We start from the raw sequence: 23,100 nt of genomic DNA, 5'->3' as shown, positions 1-23,100 counted from the left end.
CAGTTGGACAACAGAGGACTATGGATGAGAGTGGTGCAGACTCACCTGGGGTGACGCCAGAGTGCCCTGCCTGCTGCCTCGACTCCCAGAGGGACCAACCCGGCACCGACCGGCAGTGTGTTCTCTGCGGCCACAGATGGTGCACGAACTGGAACCCCCTCCTTTCTTCCTACGCACCACCCCTCTCAGCTCCATAGGTTCAGGAGAGGGGGTGCGAGGGGATGGAACCACCAGACCCCGATCTGAACGTCCTCGGGTAGCCAGCAGGTTGTCCAGCCAGATGGACAGGTCCACCAGCTGATCCAACATGAGGGTGGTGTCTCTGCAGGCCAACTCCCGACGGACGTCCTTGTGCAGACTGCAACGGTAGTGGTCGATCAGGGCCCTGTCGTTCCATCCCGCGCCGGCAGCCATGGTCCTAAACTCTAGGGCAAACTCCTGGGCGCACCTCGTCTCCTGCCTCAGCTGGAAGAGGCGCTCACCCGCCACTCTACCCTCATCAACTTCTCCCCACACGGCGTTGGACCACTCCAGAGCTCTCCCTGTGAGGCATGAGATGAGGGCGGACACCCTCTCCCTTCCCGAGGGAGCTGGGTAAACGGTGCCCAGGTATAGGTCCAGCTGTAACAGGATACCCTGGCACCATGCCGCCGTCCCATCATACTCCCCGGGAAGGGCGAGACGCATCCCACTGGGACTGGTTGCAGAAGGAGTGAGTAGTGGAGGTTCGGGTTGCGTTGTTGAAAGCGCTGGTGGACCTCCCCGTCTCTCCCAACGGTCCAGGGTCTGGATAATCCATGATGGCGCCGAGATGGCAGATTATTTTCGCTTGCTCCTGGATGCGCTCCTCGACCCCTATACCAGGGGCACCTGCTCCTGCTGACTCCATAGCAGGGTCGGGAATTCTGTAAGGGGTGCGTAACTGGTGGCAGTGAAGTCAAAGCAGGAGAGCAGAACTTGGTAAATAGCCGGAGCCGTTTAATAAACATAACTACCGGCATACAAAAAACAACAAACACATGGGCACAAAACCCGTATCGCACCTGGTACACAATGCACACGTACTCACAATAAACAATCCCCGACAAGGACATGGGGGAAACAGAGGGAACATATACAACATGTAATAAGGGAATTGAAACCAGGTGAGTGTGAAAACAAGACAAAACAAATGGAACATGAAAAATGGATCGGCGATGGCTAGAAGACCGGTGACGTCGACCGCCAAACACTACCCGAACAAGGAGTAGAACCGACTTCGGTAGAAGTCGCGACACTGCCAGGTTTCTTGCCTTGGCAAATCGCGCAGTTAAGACACTTGATACCCTTTGCAACCACGTACCTATGTGAGAGAGGATTCTTGGCCCTCACTAGCATGAAAAACTAAATACAGGCACAGACTGTGTGTGAGAAATGATTTAAGACTGAGAATCTCTCCAATACAACCCACCATTGCAGTTATGTGCATTCTTTCAAGCACACCCTTCTCATTAACCTGTGGTGAGATATTCACAATTTTTGAGAAAAAATATGGATTTATATGTAAGATGGCTAAATAAAGAGAAAATTATTGATGTATTATTATATTATTGCCTTGGTCCTATAAGAGGTCTTTGTCACATCCCACAAGCCGGGTTGTAACAAAAACTCATTCTCATTCTTATGTTTAACTGTATCGGAAAGTGTGTGTGTGGCAGGCTTACAATGATGGCAAAAAACAACATTGTAGAGTGCACTGACCCTGGTGCTAGAGGGGGTATGCAGCTGGAGGTTGATTGTTTTAAGAGGTACGGGACTATAAAAAGTTTGGGAACCACTGGTATAGTATAATGCAGCCTGATTTGTGTATCTTCTGCGATTGATCCTTCCTTTCATAAAATTACACTTCATCAGATGATAGTCTCTGACAGATGGGAATAAGCTTGAACTGCCATATTTGGGTAGAAAATAAACCCAGTGATTGAATCGCCAAACGGAACCTTCTGAGGTTTGCCTTGAGTTGAACTATGATCTATGTGTTTTCTTAACTGCCTGCCCTCCTTACACTGTTCAGCTTTACCTATCAAATCATAGCTGTACTGTCAGTCCTTTGCACACGTATAATTAAAGCACTTTTCTGTTCATTTGTCATGAAACAGCAGGGCTGTTTTTCTCTGCTCTCTGTGCCAAGGAAAACATTCCCTCTTTCATTTCCCTTTGCTTTTCTCTCCTCGTTCCTCCTCTTTCAGTTAAACCAAATACGTCTTTGGAGCGTTCTTCTCATGTAACTGACATCTGCATCAGCACCAACGACTTTTAAATCCTGATCACAAAAGAAGCTCCAGGCCAGTGTTTAGGTTGCCTGACGACTCCAACGGAATTATTCCGCTGCTCCCCTGCGTTCGCGATATACTCCAGTCTGAGTCTGCCATTGTTGAAGTTGTTTGTGGTTATGTCAAAATGAGTGTGTTGTACAAAACACAAGTAATCAGTGATTGGATAATCTTTAACCAATCAGCGAATCAAAACCAATGACCCATTTTCAAAACGCCTCCTTAAATACGTGTTCTGGCTCTGGCGAAGCCCGTCGGTTTCTGGGACCAATCAGAATGGTTACAATGTGTTTGCGTTCCAGAAATCGTCCGGGAGGTACTCCGATCCAGACTCATTACGGAGTAGAAACTTGTGGTCGTGGCATAGCGTTTGGCCGGAGCAAAGATTTTGAGAAGCCTGGCCTGTGTTTAGGGCGACTTCGATGTATTTTCTCCAAGGTTGCTGCTTCCTGCTGCAGTGTGATGGTGGCCTCCTTTAGCCGGGGCTGGCCTGAGCTCTGATACTTGGGGTCTCTCAGCCAGCTCCCCAGTGGCCTGCCCTGCAGCTGTCGAGCCATGTCAGTTGGCCTGGAGATGAAGTTCTCACAGCCCTTTCCTTCACAGGGAGGGCCTGACCGCCGTGTCGTCACGAATACGTGTCCATTAGGGCCCGGTGAGTGATAGGCCGGCTCCACAGACAGAGGGGTTCACTGCACACACAGCCCAGGTGCACACACACCCTGAGGCAGAGAGCTGTGAAAGGCATCACACACAATCATGATTTATGGCCCCCCCGTGCACTGCTTAATTGAACATTGTTTCAAGTGTCGTAAATTGATGCATCCGCATAACTGACTAGGCCGTGTCAATTTCAAGCCCTTGGATGGGAGCTTTGTTTCTAGGTCCCTGTTGACGTACGGTAAAACTTGTTCTCATCCTCAATGATATCGTGCTGTAACGACTGACACTCAATTCAAATGGTACAGCAGCATTGTCGCATCATTTACAACATCTTTATGGATCACTAGTCTCACAAATAACCTAATCATGCATTGTGAACCATGCCCCAGTTCAGTTCACATCCTTCCTCTGGCGCTCCACTGGTAATAGCTAGAGATGCAGCATGATCAGCAGCCCAGTGCAGTATAGCTCTCTGTTAGTAAACTGCACCGTCTTCTCATGCTTGAAAGGAGCGTCCAAATCCCTACACTAAACATGACATGCCTTCGAGCCTTATATAAACTGAAGTTCTTACCCCCAAAAAGACTACTGTGGAAATGTATTGCCAAGGGTGCGACTGGGTACATAAGCAGGAAACTGCAATAAATACATTATTGAGTAAACAATGAATGTAGTGATAACCAGTATTACTGAGAGGCCGCGCCACAATGTCTGTACTGCTGGGCGTTTTAGATGTGTATCAATACATATAGCGTGCTGAGTAATACACTTATTGCTGGTTTTGCGTGTGTACCACTACCACCCTGTCTCTTCAACATGGTTAAAGAGTGTACCACTACCACCCTGTCTCTTCAACATGGTTAAAGAGTGTACCATGACCACCCTGTCTCTTCAACATAGTTAAAGAGTGTACCGCTACCACCCTGTCTCTTCAACATGGTTAAAGAGTGTACCATGACCACCCTGTCTTTTCAACATGGTTAAAGAGTGTACCACTACCACCCTGTCTCTTCAACATGGTTAAAGAGTGTACCGCCACCACCCGGTCTCTTCAACATGGTTAAAGAGTGTACCGCTACCACCCTGTCTCTTCAACATGGTTAAAGAGTGTCCCAATACCACCCTGTCTCTTCAACATGGTTAAAGAGTGTACCACTACCACCCGGTCTCTTCAACATGGTTAAAGAGTGTACCACTACCACCCTGTCTCTTCAACATGGTTAAAGAGTGTACCGCTACCACCCTGTCTCTTCAACATGGTTAAAGAGTGTACAACTACAACCCTGTCTCTTCAACATGGTTAAAGGGTGTACCACTACCACCCTGTCTCTTCAACATGGTTAAAGAGTGTACCACTGCCACCCTGTCTCTTCAACATGGTTAAAGGGTGTACCACTACCACCCTGTCTCTTCAACATGGTTAAAGAGTGTACCGCTACCACCCTGTCTCTTCAACATGGTTAAAGAGTGTACCGCTACCACCCTGTCTCTTCAACATGGTTAAAGGGTGTACCGCTACCACCCTGTCTCTTCAACATGGTTAAAGAGTGTACCACAATCACCCTGTCTCTTCAACATGGTTAAAGAGTGTACCACTACCACCCTGTCTCTTCATGGTTAAAGAGTGTACCATGACCACCCTGTCTCTTCAACATGGTTAAAGAGTGTACCGCTACCACCCTGTCTCTTCATGGTCAATGGTTACAAAACCCTGTCTCTTCATGGTTGTACAACTACAACCCTGTCTCTTCAACATGGTTAAAGAGTGTACCACTACCACCCTGTCTCTTCATGGTTAAAGAGTGTACAACTACCACCCTGTCTCTTCAACATGGTTAAAGAGTGTACCATGACCACCCTGTCTCTTCAACATGGTTAAAGAGTGTACCACTACCACCCGGTCTCTTCAACATGGTTAAAGAGTGTACCACTACCACCCTGTCTCTTCAACATAGTTAAAGAGTGTACCGCTACCACCCTGTCTCATCAACATGGTTAAAGAGTGTACCACTACCACCCAGTCTCTTCAACATGGTTAAAGAGTGTACCATGACCACCCTGTCTCTTCAACATGGTTAAAGAGTGTACCACTACCACCCGGTCTCTTCAACATGGTTAAAGAGTGTACCACTACCACCCAGTCTCTTCAACATGGTTAAAGAGTGTACCGCTACCACCCTGTCTCTTCAACATGGTTAAAGAGTGTACCGCTACCACCCTGTCTGTTCAACATGGTTAAAGAGTGTACCGCTACCACCCTGTCTCTTCATGGTTAAAGAGTGTACAACTACCACCCTGTCTCTTCAACATGGTTAAAGAGTGTACCACTACCACCCTGTCTCTTCAACATGGTTAAAGAGTGTACAACTACCACCCTGTCTCTTCAACATGGTTAAAGAGTGTACCACTACCACCCTGTCTCTTCAACATGGTTAAAGAGTGTACCACTACCACCCTGTCTCTTCAACATGGTTAAAGAGTGTACCACAATCACCCTGTCTCTTCAACATGGTTAAAGAGTGTACCACTACCAGCCTGTCTCTTCAACATGGTTAAAGAGTGTACCACAATCACCCTGTCTCTTCAACATGGTTAAAGAGTGTACCACTACCACCCGGTCTCTTCAACATGGTTAAAGAGTGTACCGCTACCACCCTGTCTCTTCAACATGGTTAAAGAGTGTATCACTACCACCCTGTCTCTTCAACATGGTTAAAGAGTGTACCGCTACCACCCTGTCTCTTCATGGTTAAAGAGTGTACAACTACCACCCTGTCTCTTCATGGTTAAAGAGTGTACCACTACCACCCTGTCTCTTCAACATGGTTAAAGAGTGTACCTTGACCACCCTGTCTCTTCATGGTTAAAGAGTGTACCATGACCACCCTGTCTCTTCAACATGGTTAAAGAGTGTACCACTACCACCCTGCCTCTTCATGGTTAAAGAGTGTACCTTGACCACCCTGTCTCTTCATGGTTAAAGAGTGTACCATGACCACCCTGTCTCTTCAACATGGTTAAAGAGTGTACAACTACCACCCTGTCTCTTCATGGTTAAAGAGTGTACAACTACAACCCTGTCTCTTCAACATGGTTAAAGAGTGTACCACAATCACCCTGTCTCTTCAACATGGTTAAAGAGTGTACCACAATCACCCTGTCTCTTCAACATGGTTAAAGAGTGTACCGCTACCACCCTGTCTCTTCATGGTTAAAGAGTGTACCATGACCACCCTGTCTCTTCAACATGGTTAAAGAGTGTACCGCTACCACCCTGTCTCTTCATGGTCAAAGAGTGTACAACTACCACCCTGTCTCTTCATGGTTAAAGAGTGTACAACTACAACCCTGTCTCTTCAACATGGTTAAAGAGTGTACCACTACCACCCTGTCTCTTCATGGTTAAAGAGTGTACAACTACCACCCTGTCTCTTCAACATGGTTAAAGAGTGTACCATGACCACCCTGTCTCTTCAACATGGTTAAAGAGTGTACCACTACCACCCTGTCTCTTCAACATAGTTAAAGAGTGTACCACTACCACCCTGTCTCTTCAACATGGTTAAAGAGTGTACCACTACCACCCTGTCTTTTCAACATGGTTAAAGAGTGTACCGCTACCACCCTGTCTCTTCAACATGGTTAAAGAGTGTACCACTACCACCCTGTCTCTTCAACATGGTTAAAGAGTGTACCACTACCACCCTGTCTCTTCAACATGGTTAAAGGGTGTACCACTACCACCCTGTCTCTTCAACATGGTTAAAGAGTGTACCACTACCACCCTGTCTCTTCAACATGGTTAAAGAGTGTACCACTACCACCCGGTCTCTTCAACATGGTTAAAGAGTGTACCGCTACCACCCTGTCTCTTCAACATGGTTAAAGAGTGTACCACTACCACCCTGTCTCTTCAACATGGTTAAAGAGTGTACCACTACCACCCGGTCTCTTCAACATGGTTAAAGAGTGTACCACTACCACCCTGTCTCTTCAACATGGTTAAAGAGTGTACCGCTACCACCCTGTCTCTTCATGGTTAAAGAGTGTACAACTACCACCCTGTCTCTTCATGGTTAAAGAGTGTACCACTACCACCCTGTCTCTTCAACATGGTTAAGGAGTGTACCTTGACCACCCTGTCTCTTCATGGTTAAAGAGTGTACCATGACCACCCTGTCTCTTCAACATGGTTAAAGAGTGTACCACTACCACCCTGCCTCTTCAACATGGTTAAAGAGTGTACCACTACCACCCTGTCTCTTCAACATAGTTAAAGAGTGTACCGCTACCACCCTGTCTCATCAACATGGTTAAAGAGTGTACCACTACCACCCAGTCTCTTCAACATGGTTAAAGAGTGTACCATGACCACCCTGTCTCTTCAACATGGTTAAAGAGTGTACCACTACCACCCGGTCTCTTCAACATGGTTAAAGAGTGTACCACTACCACCCAGTCTCTTCAACATGGTTAAAGAGTGTACCGCTACCACCCTGTCTCTTCAACATGGTTAAAGAGTGTACCGCTACCACCCTGTCTCTTCAACATGGTTAAAGAGTGTACCGCTACCACCCTGTCTCTTCATGGTTAAAGAGTGTACAACTACCACCCTGTCTCTTCAACATGGTTAAAGAGTGTACCACTACCACCCTGTCTCTTCAACATGGTTAAAGAGTGTACAACTACCACCCTGTCTCTTCAACATGGTTAAAGAGTGTACCACTACCACCCTGTCTCTTCAACATGGTTAAAGAGTGTACCACTACCACCCTGTCTCTTCAACATGGTTAAAGAGTGTACCACTACCACCCTGTCTCTTCAACATGGTTAAAGAGGGCTCTCTTCTAACTGAGACACTCTTAATTTGGCTTTTTCAATTCCAGTAAATACAGGCCTGGTGTTCTGTAATGAAGTGGGATAAGTTCCATACTGTATCTGTAATGAAACTACTGCTCCCCGTGTAACAGTTTAACTTTAGACCGTCCCCTCGCCCATACCCGGGCGTGAACCAAGGATCCCCTGCACACATCAACAACAGCGACCCACGAAGCATAGTTACCCATCGTTCCACAAAAGCCGCTGCCCTTGCAGAGCAAGGGGAACCACTACTTCAAGATCTCAGAAGTAACTAAATTGCCATAAATGTTTAATGCTTTTCGACCTGTTCCCAAATTTATGTAATTTGTTGAGTTTGTTTTGATATTTTAACCTGCGTGTCGTGATCGCGTTTGGTGTCGGGGGACAAAATAAATGTATGCACGATGGTGCATGCGTGCAGCCAGTTTGGGTTCTGTGTAGGGCACTGTATCTCAGTGCTTGAGGCGTCGCTACAGACACCCTGGTTCGATTCCAGGCTGTATCACAACTGGCCGGGATTGGGAGTCCCGTAGGGCGGCGCACAATTGGCCCAGCGCCGTCCGGGTTTGGCCTGTGTAGACCATCATTGTAAATAAGAATTTGTTCTTAACTGACTTGCCTAGTTAAATAAAGGTTACATTTAAAAAATAAAATATATTAAGTAATGAGCAGCCATTCTGACTACAACATTCTAACAGTGTAATTAATGCATTTCATATATTCTATTGCAAAAATAATAATTTGGTTGTGTTTATGAAGGTCTTAGGTAACATTAGAATACAAATATATATTTAAAAAATAATAATAATAACACAATAGCATTTTCACTAGTTTGTTACTATAGACTATATGTAAAAACAACAAAAATAGAAACACAAATTCAAGTGTTCAATGTATTTTATTTGTGGAGTCCCTTTGTTACAACTATGAAACAGAAAGTAGATGTGTTGGAATGCAGTAATGAGTTATTTATATTAAAAAAAAAATAATAATAATCCCCATCTTCCAAGATGCAAGATCTGCAAGACGCGCAGTCAAATGATGAAAACATCAGTAGCCTAAACATCATTATAATCTCCAAGTGTGCTTGATAAAGTGTAAATCAGCACAAAAGCAAAAATGGTATTATAATGAAAATAAGTGTCAATGACAGCTGTAAAAAATAGTCAATTATTGTCAGCTCGTGCTTACATGGTGTGTGTCTTCACACAGTAGCATCAGTTGGAGCATGTCCATGTCAGTTGGAGCATGTATTTTTTAGTGCTTAGGTTCAGGCTTAGGTTCAGGCTTAGGTTCATGATGAGGCTCAGAATCTGAAGAATAATCAGATGTCATGAATAATTTATTCCCCAGCATCTGAGTCGTTTTCATTCAGATTTTGTAGCAATGCTAATTTAGCATGTGCATCCATTCGTGTTGGTCTTCTTGCCATTGTAAATTACACACCCTCTCACTGTGTACTCCAAGTAGGCCAGAGTAGACTGAGAAGACTGTTTTGGATTTGTTGTACTGATATAGGGTTAGGGCTGTTGTACTGATATAGGGTTAGGGCTGTTGTACTGATATAGGGTTAGGGCTGTTGTACTGATATAGGGTTAGGGCTGTTGTACTGATATAGGGTTAGGGCTGTTGTACTGATATAGGGTTAGGGCTGTTGTACTGATATAGGGTTAGGGCTGGGTTAGGGTTAGGGCTGTTGTACTGATATAGGGTTAGGGCTGTTGTACTGATATAGGGTTAGGGCTGTTGCTGATGCATACACATAGGCCCATATATGAGCCAAAGCCCGATAAAATAAATAATAACAAATACAAAAAATAAAAAAACGGAATTAAAATAATGATTGTGCTGTTATACAATACATAGCCTACAGCATATTACGCACGGCAGGAAAGCATTTTAAAAAATGATTTAAGAGGTCTTTGGTGCCTAATTGTTCTAGCCTAGGGCTGTGGTGGTCATTACGTTGTGTCAGACTGTTATTGTCATGGAGGAGATTGAAATGCACAGTGGTGAGATATTCTGTAGCTAAAGGTAATGTCTCAGCCTATTCATTATGAGCATAAATGACAATTCCGATATCTAGGCTATTCAAAATCAAATACAAATTGGGGGCGGCTATCTCTGTAAGCCGTTCTGCACAATCAATGAACCAACCACATCGCCTAGGCCTATATGTTCTCTCCCAGACTCATGGATAGACAGTTTGGAGTGTAGCATAAGGTAACCAGTCCATCCAGTATGTATAATAATACAGTCCACACTCAAAGGCCATTACTGTAATTGTTTTAATTTTGGAGAATAGTCTAATAGGGTACATACCATTTTGAGGTTCTAATTAGAATAGATCAATACAGTACAATGGTCCGTCCTGTTCTTCATTCACAATTGGTGATGACATAATTATGCATCGTTTGCTTCCCCTCCCCTTCTCCCAATCATACTTCACTTTATTTATTTAATCTGTTGTTATATGTGTGCTATTAGTTTCAGTTTTGAGGCAATTATTAAGGTGATTATCAACTGGGCACAGCGCCTTCAACTGTCGGGAGAAGGAGTGTAGCAGGCCCCACTGTCGGGAGGAGGGGTGGAGCAGGCCCCACTGTCGGGAGGAGGGGTGGAGCAGGCCCCACTGTCGGGAGAAGGAGTGGGGCAGGCCCCACTGTTGGGAGGAGGGGTGGAGCAGGCCCCACTGTCGGGAGAAGGAGTGGAGCAGGCCCCACTGTCGGGAGGAGGGGTGGAGCAGGCCCCACTGTCGGGAGAAGGAGTGTAGCAGGCCCCACTGTCGGGAGGAGGGGTGGAGCAGGCCCCACTGTCGGGGTGGAGCAGGCCCCACTGTTGGGAGGAGGGGTGGAGCAGGCCCCACTGTCGGGAGGAGGGGTGGAGCAGGCCCCACTGCCGGGAGAAGGAGTGGAGCAGGCCCCACTGTCGGGAGGAGGGGTGGAGCAGGCCCCACTGTCGGGAGGAGGGGTGGAGCAGGCCCCACTGTCGGGAGGAGGGGTGGAGCAGGCCCCACTGTCGGGGTGGAGCAGGCCCCACTGTCGGGAGGAGGGGTGGAGCAGGCCCCACTGTCGGGAGGAGGGGTGGAGCAGGCCCCACTGTCGGGAGGAGGGGTGGAGCAGGCCCCACTGCCGGGAGGAGGGGTGGAGCAGGCCCCACTGTCGGGAGGTGGGGTGGAGCAGGCCCCGCTGTCGGGAGGGGTGGAGAGGCCCCGCTGTCGGGAGGGGTGGAGCAGGCCCCACTGTCGGGAGGAGGGTGGAGCAGGCCCCACTGTCGGGAGGAGGGGTGGAGCAGGCCCCGCTGTCGGGAGGAGGGGTGGAGCAGGCCCCACTGTCGGGAGGAGGGGTGGAGCAGGCCCCACTGTCGGGAGGAGGGGTGGAGTAGGCCCCGCTGTCGGGAGAAGGAGTGGAGCAGGCCCCACTGTCGGGAGGAGGGGCAGAGGGGGAAACCATTTAAAAAATGACATGCCCTCCTAAAACTAATTATAACACCAGTTCTGTTTGTGATATTAAGATTCTAACAACGACAGTGTGTTATATAGGGTTATTTAGGAAAAGTCAAGGACTGAGGGGGCATGACTTAAATGGCAGAGTTTTTTTTTTAATGAGCAGTCCAAATGACTGCTTTAGCAGTTTTAGTGTTGTCCTTCACAACCTTGTCAACTCCTCATGAGAGATGGATTCAGGGAATAGTTCTTTGTCCCCTCAGTATGAGTGAATTAATTAAATCTTTGCTGACTGTAATGGGATCAGCAGTACTTCTACAGCGTGACAGAAAGGAGTTAGACTGTTTTCACTGACCCCAAAACAGTTCCAGACGACAACAAAATGGCTGTCAATTTCAACTACTGACATGGCAAATCACCTTTTCCAGAAACACCCCCCTTGACCCGGGGTGTTGTGTGTGTACATGTGCATTTCAAAGCTCATCTCTTCTGCTGGTGTTAGTGTTGGCCCTCTGGCGTGCCGTGTCCGTGTGTGACCACACACTCCTCCAGGCCCATCTGCAGCTCTATTATTTACATACCGTGGTGCTACTCCCCATGCCAAGCTGGCCCGGGCTCCGAACCCCAGACTCCCCACTGGCTGAGCCGGACTGGGAAGACAACACATGGGCCTCAGGTTTCACTCTACTTCATCTCAAAGGAAAACATTGGAAGCCTCAACTCTTCATTCTCATGTATTAAACCATGCATGTTGGCGTTCCTGTCAGCCATTAGGACGTAGCTTGTTGGAGCCTAGAGGGCCAGGAGAGGAGAGCAGGCCCAGATATGATTGGGAGAGAACAATCTGGCTCTTATCTGTGCTGATACGTGTCTGATGTCGGCGTTATCTGCCTTGTCTCCTGATAAGAGTGGTGTGAGTAAAGCCTCAGGCGCGGGGCAGCAGGTGTGGGCAGGCAGTGAGACACTACAGTACAACAGCGTACACATTCCTCTGGAGAGGCTGAAGTGTGTGAAAGGTCTGGATCAGTAGAACACTGCTTAGGGGAGGAGGGGAGCCTTTTCCCCCTGTCCCCTTGCTCTGATCAGATTTTTTTTTTTTTTTTAACTAGTCAGGGGTCAGGGATTGACACATGAGGCTACATGTTCAGCTAATTAATTGCTCAGTTGTTTAAATAATGTTTTTCCCCTTTTATGAAAGGGCATTTGTGCTCTTTTTTTTGTTGCTGGTTGTTTGGTTACTTGATTGTGTGAGAAGCTGGTTGTCTGTGTCTGGATCCTCTTGTGTACTAGAGGTGGTCCTGGTTTCTGTGTAGGCTGTGTAATGAGTTGTGAATGGAACAGGAGGAACTCCCTGCTTCTCAGGCAGTACTCTAATCATCAGAGGAAGAGCCGGGGGAACGAGGGGAAAATAGAGTGCAGAAAAAAGGGAGAGGGGGCAGGGAGAAGTGAAGGGAGACAGAGAGGGCGGAGTAGAGTTGGTGAGATGGAGGAACACAGAGTTTAGGGACCTCTCTATCGCTCTGTCTCCCTTTCTCCCTCCCCTGGGAGGGGGCTCACACAATGGCCTAAGCCTCCCGCTCTTTGGAACAATGGTCTTGGGAAAGGAAGTGTAGAAGAGGCCCAGCTCAAGTCCCTGCTTTTGTTTCTGAGAGGCCCCCCCCCTCCATGTCACAGCCAGATTGCAACGAAACACCCCTGAGGTCACTCACACACTTCTACACCTCCGGTTCCTGCTCACACAGCCAGTGCTTCCTCATGATGCCTCCAGTAAAACTCTGGCCCCTCTTCTCACCCCCAAACACCACCCCGTGGAGGTGATGGGGCAAACCGGAAAACTGCCCCACAAGACGAGGTACATTACTGCCCAGAGAAAAACAACACATAAACAAAGTGGACCGCCAGAGGCCTGGGAGGTGAACTGAGATGGGCTTGTCTCTGCCCGGTTGAGTGTGAGTTTGTGCCATTTCACTGTGGTTTCCAGCAATGGGGTCCTATCATGTGCCAGTACAGTGTGCATGGTGGGAAAATAACATGCAGAATGAACAGTCATAGACACGAGATGGAGAGAGGAAATTTGGCTTAGTTTGTTAGCACTTTAGGAAAAATACTCAGCCACACCACCAATCTCTTACCCCTGATGTGTTCTTAACCTTGTGTTCTTAACGGCCAGACAGTTTGGACTCCTCTGTGTAGCTGCGTATACTGAAGTAATATGGGGTAATCTGGCATGGAGATTTCTGAGGGGCGATGACCATATATATATTTTTTTTAATGCTTGTTTGCCACAGGAGGAAGCACTCGGCCTTCACTTTCTCCTCCCTACTCGCTCTCTCTGACAGCACTTCCCCTTATAGTTTAAGTGCGAGAGTTCAGAAACTGTGGCTCTGATTGCTGAGGGATTTCCTGCTCTTAGGCTAGGAGGCAGGTGTTCAGACAGGATGTGGACGTGTAGGAGTGAGCAGCAGCACAAGGGGCCTCAAGACACAGCAGTGAGAGTACTGCTTCCTATGATGTAACCAGGCAGGTGCAGCTACGCAGGTGTTAACTGCACCAGGTAGGTGGGTATTGATATATGGTTGAAATGCTGTAAAGGTCAATATCTAGCTCCAGAGAGGGTTAGCCACCAGGCAAACTGAGGACCTAACTTTACCCAGCGGACTTAGCAGTGTGTGATGACTTTTCTCCACATGTAACTGTTGATTTGAGGAAAGTAAACAGATAAAACCAATCTGTGTTGAAATCTGTGTATGTGGTCCACTCTGGCAGCGCTGCCTCTAGACGTGGGGAATAGCCACTCTGACGCCTCACAGAGCTGTTTAAAAACTACAGGGATCTGGGAACTGGCCAGGAGAACGGCCTCCTTTGTGTGCGACCCTGTCATTGTCCCAGAGCTCAGATAAGGCAAAAAATAATACCCCAGCATGCCGCTGTGACTTCCTGTTCCCATTTACTCAGCAGATAAGGCCCTATTCCCACTACGAGATATGAAGGAGAGACTGAGGAGCGGGGTGGCGAAAGATAATTTTACTTTTCAATTCACATTACATCCTTGCTTTACTGTACCCTTTGTTGTGGCTGGCAACGTGACATTTTTGGTCCACAGCTCAAAAGCCAGTAAGCAAAACTATTCAACAGTGACAAACTTTTATTCTTAAACATATTACACTATTGAGTAATGCAACCCAAACCATATTACACTCTTGAATAATGCAACAATTCACAAGCATGTATGTGCAGACAAAGGGTAGGAAGCATGAGTTTTTACTCACCATCTGATTACCTATAACTACAAACATAGTTCTGTTTTTAGGTTATTATTTATTAACTTATTTCCGGATATCTTCTAAACTACCCACAATGCACTATTTTGCAACGTCATATGGAGAGAGTACTCTGTGTCTATTACCGAGTTCGTATGCTAGCTCGGTATCTAGCTCAAGCCGGCTAACGTTAGCATACTCATGCTCTTCACAGACTTTTCGGCTGTGATATCTAGTGGGAACCCGTTAGCACGGCATACTCTGGTGCCTTCTTGCCATGGGCTCAAAATGAAAGAAAATCAAACCTCTTTGCTCTGTAGTACCTCGTCTGTTCTTGGTTGGATTGTGTTTTGGAGGATCCGTATGGGAGTTGCAGCGATGAGACAAGACTGTAACTACCAATTGGATACCATGAAAATTGGCTATTTAAAAACATTTTTTTACAACGGGCATGTTCTCTGTAGGCTACGGGAGTTTTGTAACTTTTTCTATCTTGGCTTAGTGCTAGCCTGCTAGCTGATATCTGGAATCTTTTGCTATAGCTATTGGATTTCCCTCACTGACTCTCCATCGGCCTGGGGAAAGCGCCCGCCTCTCGCTTTGGCTAGGTGGTTGGCTAGGCTATTAGCTAGTTGGCTAAATAGATAATATTAGCTGGCTGGTCAGCTTGTTTGCTAAAATAACATTCTTTGATAACTTGTTAGATGGCGTTATGTATTTCCAAATCATTGGTTTACTTTAATGTAGCTGTAGATGGCTGACTCATGCTGTGCTAACGTAACAATACATTCATCAAGTATTTGCTTGTAAGTTTGTGGAAAATGTTATTGAAACTAGTATTTGTAGTTATTTCTGTTGGAGTTTACATTATAGGGAATAGGCTGGCTTGCCTATATGTAATCCATATAACACCACACACTTGGAAAAACATTTTCCGACTTGACTTTGGCATTCTTCGGAATTCGGATTTGGTTTTATGTAATAACTTGAGAAATAAGAAAAGTGAGGTGTAACTTTGCAGTGGGACTTTTAATGCGTATACTAATGCCAATCCATATGTTACATGTGGTCCTGTGTATGCTACCTTCCATTTTAAGGGGTTTATTTTCTCGCCTGTGGAGATGGGCTTCCATAGTTTTATGTGGCTCATTGCAGCTACTGCAACATTTTCAGAATGTAATAAGGACGGCCATTTGTCATTATTTGACTGTTCGAGTACTCACATGATTTTCTTTTGAGTTCTTGGAATAAAAATAACAAGCTATTTTTAGAACAGAAGGCCTGTGCTGGAATTTTTTAAACATTTCAATCTCTGGTTAAAGATTGAGTTTTGACCTCCGTTCGAGCAATCAATTACTCATGTTCATCCCTAGAATGTAACGGGGATGCATTCCAGGTAAAAAAGAACATCCAGGTGAAATCTCAATAAAACGAGTCTCAGATATTCAAAAACATTGCTCTGCTATTACCATTTATTCTGTTTGTACTGCTCTGCTTCCAGGGGGGTAACTGTTTGGTGGGTGTCGTTCTCTACCTCTGAAGGTAGCAGTACGCAAGTTTACATTTCAGTAATATGTGTAGCCGACTGTATTTTTACATAAAGTGTAGTAAGTGTGGCTCTAAGACGCTGCAGGTCCCGTCCCGTTCCGTCCTTAGCCATACCGCATGCAGCTTCCTGTGTTCCAGTGCCAGGCCTGTGAGAGCCCGAGGAGCACAGCGGAGCTATGAATTCGCTGGAATCCACCAGGCCTGATTGTGGACCCGGGGTTTCCGCTGACACTCTTGAGTCTTCAAATGGTGCCATCAGATCAAACACTCGTTCTCAGATGCTAAACAATCAGGCCTCCATAAGGCGAGGGGAGGAAAGGGCTTTCTTCAGCCCTTTAATCATCCAAGCAAGATGTTTCCTCGTTGACTGGTTCAGCTCCCAAGGAGGAAGATGGCCAGCTGTTAAACCACTACTGTAGTTCACCTAATTTGTCACTATTTCAGTATAATATGTCCTCGGGAACAGGGATGTGAAGGGATGTATATTCATCTTGGCATTGGTCCTCTTTTTACTGGTTTGAGTGATGCCAGTCACAGTAAGTCCTGTTATTGCGACAGGCAGATACCATAGTAGTGTTGGACCAAAACCAGCCATCGAGCCATTTAAAACCATACTAAACAGCCATATGGATTTACTCACAATTCATCTGGAAGATGTACATGTGGTGTTTTTTTTTTAAAGGGTCCTTTAAAGCTATCAGGGTTTCTTTATTGCAACTTAAAGCTTGAATTTCAGGCATTGAGTCAAATGGCAGGGAATATGGCATGATGGGACTGCTGACGTTTTTCACAGAGCAGTTTTTGACAAGGCCTACTTTTGAAAGCTCTTTCTTCTGTAACAGAGCTGTTCCTGCCTCACATTTTGGATGGATAATGGTGGCCTGGTCTCTGTTCTACACCACAATGAGTGCAGAAAGAAAATTATGACCTGAACTTTTGTATGTTCATTGCCTTAGTGCAGTCATTTGAGCCCCAGAAACAAAATGGATTTTTGAGGCGTTGCCTGCTCTTTTATGGAAGAACATATAATCATAGTTTTGATACTCACAGTGGTTGTCTAATTTTAGTCTGATATTTTACAACAGATTCTGTTTCTGCCAGTCGCACCAGAGACACAGGCTGCGACTTGAATCCATGAACTTGTTCCAAGACAGAATTCTCAAATGTGCAGACTTTAGCAAAATCTCCCCTTTGCCCAGCATTCTTGCGGAACCAAATCTATGGTACGTTATACTTTCAGCTTTAAATTAAAAAAGATATGGAGTCCTCAAAAGGTTGTAACTGAACAGGCGGCGCTTTCCTCCCTCTCCATAAACATTAAAAATAACTTTTAACAAATGTGCAGCAGATGAAAGCTTCAATGGGAAATTTGCTGCAATATTCAGCATTAGAGACTGGTTCCTGTAGTGAAGACAAGGCCAGGCAGCCTGTCCTGTCAGTCACATGAGGGTTTGATGTCAGTGTGTGCTTGTTACACGGCCAGCAAAGTGTTCTGATTTTTTTTTCGAAGAGGGGTTTGTGTTCCCATGACTTGACTGCGACACGCAATGTTTGATACACCTAATTAATTATGGAATTGAGGTCATAATCAAAGAGCCACAGAGATCCCCAAGGGGAAACTGGCTGTGTAGCAGAGATCTGGAATAGAAGCTCACTTCAAAGCACTTGTTTTGGGGCTGTTGAGGCTACCTTGGCCTTGCTCGCCTCCTGCTCAGACATAATGAGCAGTAGTAAGACGGGCTGTCGCCATGTCTCCACACCGTGGGTGTATCCAGTGTCTGGGACTTCTTTCCCACTCGGTTCTGTGTTACCCCCCTGTGGCCTGCCCTTTGACCTCGCTGAACTCATAGCAAACAGTGACCCTCACAGCGGCTGACCCACCTTCAGACGCCATTGGAGACCAGAACACAAGTGCAGACTCTTATGACCAGCTGACATGGATGGAGCTCTGCCTCACAGACCTCCATTACTGTTTCATCAGATGACAAATGCTTAGTGTCTGACATTAAACTGTATATCTACCGCTGGCGGTGGTGATTTTCATTTCAGGGACGATGACTGTGGCATCACACTGACATGCTGATTGAACGCAGGGCATAAGCTGCATGACTCTACAAAGCACAAACTTTGTTTGGAATTCACAGAATTGATAAGAATGTGCTAATTATCACATGCAACTGGTGAGTCTGTGCTTATGTTTGGAGAAATTGTATGAAAGCTATAGAAGAGAGCTGGGGTGTCAGCAGGGCCAGTGAAATACACAAGGGAACGACCCCGTCATTGGTTGATCACGTCTTGGGAGGGCAGGAGATGTCTCCATCAGTTTAGTTGACAGGTCTGGGCGTTGCCCATAGAGGCTGTAGGGACTTGGCACATTTCCAATGAGGATTTACCCCAGTGTTTTACCCAAAAGGCGCAGACTTTTCTGTTTCCATCTACGTGGGCCAGCACCTGTGTCTCACTTGGCCATGAGAAAGCAACAGTCTTCTTGAATGATGCAGAGGTTGTTGCTCGCCACACGTTTTTAGTGTCACAGTCCTGATGGAAACAGAATAACTAGAGGTTACGTTAACATAAAACACTGGCGACTCCCGGTGTGGGGCTAACTCTAGATGGAAAAGCACCATATGAGTCCCTGTGGTGGCCAGTGACATTCTTTCTTTTAAAGCCACACTAGGCTGATGGAGAGGCATCTCTATCAGAACATCAAAGGACACAACAAGATCTCCTCCCTCCCTTTGTTCTCTGAACAGTGTATTGTCTCCTGACCTGGCCACAGAGGTCAGCCTGGGGTCAGAGGCTAATGAACTGCCTCTAGAGACGGAGAGAAAGGGACAGATCTATCAGGGACAGTTTGTTTGGGATCGCCACCAGGTTTTTGAGGCCTGGTGGGTGAGCTAGCTGGAGTCTCCACTCCACTGTCTGTCGCTCTCTCCTTAAACCCTGAACCATGACCCCGTAGCCCTCTAAAAAAATAATATATTTAACCTTTATTTAACTAGGCATGTCAGTTAAGAACAAATTCTTATTTACAATGACGGCCTACCAAAAGGCAAAAGGCCTCCTGCGGGGACGGGGGCCTGAGATTAAAAATAAGTGCAATATAAATATAGGACAAACACACATCACAACAAGCGAGACAACACTACATAAAGAGAGACCTAAGACAACAACATAGCAAGGCAGCAACACATGACAACACAGCATGGTAGCAACACACCATGACAACATCATGGTAGCAACTAATCAGGGTGAGCATCTAGACCAGGATCTCTTAGTTCCGTGGCCTGCAGGTCTTCAGCCTTTCCAGAACCAGATGCTCTATAATCTTTTAGAATGACTGAGTTGGTTCCCACAGATAATCTTGTTGAACCTGGAGATGGTTTGAGCTCGCAAGCAAACACATGATCATGAGTGAACTAATAATAGATCTGTAAAACAATGCTCAACCTCCAGATTTTGCACAACCAAAAAGCAAGCCAATCCAGTATACTACTTTAAACCATGAACTGAAGATGCACCATGAAGACACTTCCCTCCAGGCTTAAGTGAATAGTTTCTAGGTTAACCAGTAGCACAGTGTTTGTTCTAAAAATATCCTGAACGTATGTTGATTTATTTTCTGTCTTGTGTTTTTGCAGAGTTGTTGGGCTCCACGAAGAGACTGAACGTCAACTACCAGGATGGAGATGGGTAAGTGTGAGATGATGATAACACTGTCCTAAAGAACTGACTGACAACCTCTGTAATAATAAATAAAAGATGGCCTACCAATAAGCTACTCTTTCTGTATCTGTAAAACAGTAGTTCTAATGTATAGCTTCTACATACAAGTGCTGGGATTTTAAAGCTCAATGCGTCTTGTCTTGGCTTGTGATAAACACCCTGCGTTAGTTTGCCTTGGGTTGAATCATGGCCTTCTGCTAAGTCAGCCAAAGCAGACTAACTGGTAATTGTGTCTGGAGGAGAAGCGAAGGTGTCACTGCTGAAAAAGCTAATTTAATTGTTGTTTCTACTACTGCTTCTGGCCCAAAAGCAGACACACCACAGTCTACTAACCCCCCAGTTACCCTGTCTGCCAGTGGAAATGCTGACTGTAAAAATGTTCCCCTCTCGCTTATTAGCATAGGTCTAGTTTCTCCTCATCTATTTCTCTCTTTGTGGAGGGACTTGGATCCCATATGAAAGTTCTCACTTTCTCCGTTTCCTCTCTTTTTCCCTTCTCACAGGGTGGTGTGTTTTCACCGCAGATATTTCTGTTGGCTGCTAGAGCCATACTAATTTACACAATTGCTCTCAGTAGCTGATAGAATAGCACATTGATGACATTGGTGAGATCCCTTGGTGCAGCATGGCTTTTTTAAAGAGTCACTCAGCTCCCTGTAGAATATGAACTAGTCAAAAAGTAGATCATACAAACTCTGGCAAAGTCTACAGCTAGACTGTCTGAGTTCAGATTGAGTCCGATAGGCTTAGCATACCCGAGATATCCAAATATAACTACCTCTTACAGCGCTCCCACATCCATCCAAACAGCCTTCCCCCTCTACAGATACTACTGGTGCCCCCTCACTCAACCTAAATAAACAGAGTAACACAAGTGGAGAGAAGAGCCAAGACAACAGTGGGAGACCTTTAGATAAGCCGTGCCTCTGAGATGGCTGTAAAACGGTCCAGAGAGCAGGACAGTGGTGCACCATATATCAGAGCCCAGGTCCCCTCCCAGAACCACAGTCTCTGGCCATGGTTTACTGCTTGTTATGCATCTTCTCCAACCCCCTCCTCTCTCTTTGTCAGCTCTCAGGGGCCGGGGGGGCCAGGAATTCAGAAGCGGAGTCTGAGGGGGCCGGGGTCAGGGGTGGGGTTTGTCTGGCGTAGAGGGCGGGACTGTGGCCGATTTAGATGGGAGTGTTTACAAAAGCTGCCACACAACTCAATGCAGTGATGACAGCGTCCGCGTCCGGGAATTATATACTAGTGCACCAGAGAGGATAAACATGGCTGGAACAGAGAGGCCTGATGATGATGATACACTACATGACCAAAAGTATGTGGACACCTGCTCATTGAACATTTCATTCCAAAATCATGGGCATTAGTATGGAGTTGGTCCCCCCTCTTTGCCGCTGTAACAGCCTCCACTCTTCTGGGAAGGCTTTACACTAGATGTTGGAATATTTCTGCAGGGACTTGCTTCCATTCAGCCACGAGCATTAGTGAGGTCAGGTACTGATGTTGGGCGATTAGGTCTGGCTCACAGTCAACGTTCCAATTCATCCCAAAGGTGTTCAATGGGGTTGACGTCAGGGCTCTGTGCAGGCCAGTCAAGTTCTTCCATACCGATCTTGACAAACCATTTCTATATGGACCTCACTTTGTGCACAGGGGCCATTGTCATGCTGAAACAGGAAAGGGCCTTCCCAAACTGTTACCCCAAAGTTGGAAGCACTGAATCATCTAGAATGTCATGGTATGCTGTAGCATTAAGATTTCCCTACACTGGAACTAGGGGGCCTAGCATGAACCATGAAAAACATCCCCAGACCATTATTCCTCCTCCACCAAACTTTATAGTGCATTCGGGCAGGTAGCGTTCTCCTGGCATCCGCAAAACCCAGATTCATCTGTCGTACTGCGAGCTGGTGAAGTGTGATTCATCACTCCAGAGAAATCGTTTCCACTACTCCGGAGTCCAATGGCGGTGAGCTTTACACCACTCCAGCCGATGCTTGGCATTGCGCTTGGTGATCTTAGGCTTGTGTGCGGCTGCTCAGCCATGAAGCTTTCCGACGAACAGTTCTTGTACTGACATTGCTTCCAGAGGCAGTTTGGAACTCTGTAGTGAGTGTTGCAACCGAGGACAGGCAATTTTTACGCGCTATGGGCTTCAGCACTCGGCGGTCCTGTTCTGTGAGCTTGTGTGACCTGCCTCTTCGTAGCTGAGTTGTTTTGCTCCTAGACGTTTCCACTTCACAGTAACAGCACTTACAGTTGACCGGGGCAGCTCTAGCAGGGCAGAAATCTGACGAACTAACTTGTTGGTAAGGTGGTATCCTATGATGGTGCCACGTTGATAGTCACTGAGCTCTTCAGTAAGGCCATTCTAGTGCCAATGTTTGTCTATAGAGATTGCATGGCTGTGTGCTCGATTTTATACACCTGTCAGCAATGGGTGTGGCTGAAATAGCCCAATCCACCAATTTGAAGGTTTCCACATACACTATACAGTATATACAAATGTATGTGGGGCTCAAAATTAGCATGTCGGAAGAGTGTTAATTTGTGTCTTGCTGCTGCTGTGTGTTGCTCAGGCTGTGTGTGTGTGTGAATGTGTGTGTGTGTGCGTGCGTATGTGCGTGCTGCTCGGTTCTAATGGCCCCCGTGGGGACATGGAATTTCAAGTGGGGGAAAGGTCTTTCATTATTCATCAGTGCTGTTGGCACTGCTCTGCTTTTCTCTCTAGCGTTAAACACAGACTATACTACTGCAGGAACCCGACCCCTCATCTTATCACTACAGCTCAGTCTCATATCCTATAGCTTAGTCTAGCGCTCCATTAGTAGGTCATACGCGATCATGTTGAAGCACAGCACACAGCAATTATGTTTACAACAGTAATCACTCATGTATATTGTGGGCTGTTTGTTTTTCTAGAACACTTTGTTGTTGGGCAATCATGGAAAGTGTACAGTCTGTCTTGGCAGTAGTGAGGGGGGATATGACTGGGCTCTTTAGTATGTAGTACTATGAATGTTGTTCAGGTGAAGACCTGTATGAGAGGATGATGAAAGGTTCTTACTCATCCCTTACTGTAGGCGTGGACATGGTTGACATACACTCAGTGGCCAGTTTATTAGGTTCACGCATCTAGTACCAGGTTGGACCCCCCTTTACCTCCAGAACACCCTGAATTCTTCAGGGCATAGAATCATTGCTCAATTGGTTTCAAGGGACCTAGCGTGTGCCAGGAAAACATTCCCCACACCATTACACCACCACCCTGTACCGTTGACAC

General features: G+C 46.4%; 1 protein-coding gene across 7 annotated transcripts in view; it reads left to right on the top strand.

Moving 5' to 3' along the window:
- The window catches only part of LOC115110910 (caskin-2-like), a 147,811-nt gene that overhangs the window by 21,347 nt on the left and 103,364 nt on the right, over positions 1-23,100 (top strand). For all 7 annotated transcript variants that reach the window (XM_065006636.1, XM_065006640.1, XM_065006639.1 and 4 more), the window contains exon 3: positions 19,727-19,778. In XM_065006636.1, the coding sequence (XP_064862708.1) occupies positions 19,727-19,778 (52 nt within the window). The remainder of the gene's footprint in view (positions 1-19,726; positions 19,779-23,100) is intronic.

This window comes from Oncorhynchus nerka, linkage group LG21 (genome assembly GCF_034236695.1).
Source record: "Oncorhynchus nerka isolate Pitt River linkage group LG21, Oner_Uvic_2.0, whole genome shotgun sequence".
Taxonomy (NCBI): domain Eukaryota; kingdom Metazoa; phylum Chordata; class Actinopteri; order Salmoniformes; family Salmonidae; genus Oncorhynchus; species Oncorhynchus nerka.
Note: the sequence above shows the minus strand (reverse complement) of the source record. Positions and strands in the feature narration are given on the sequence as shown.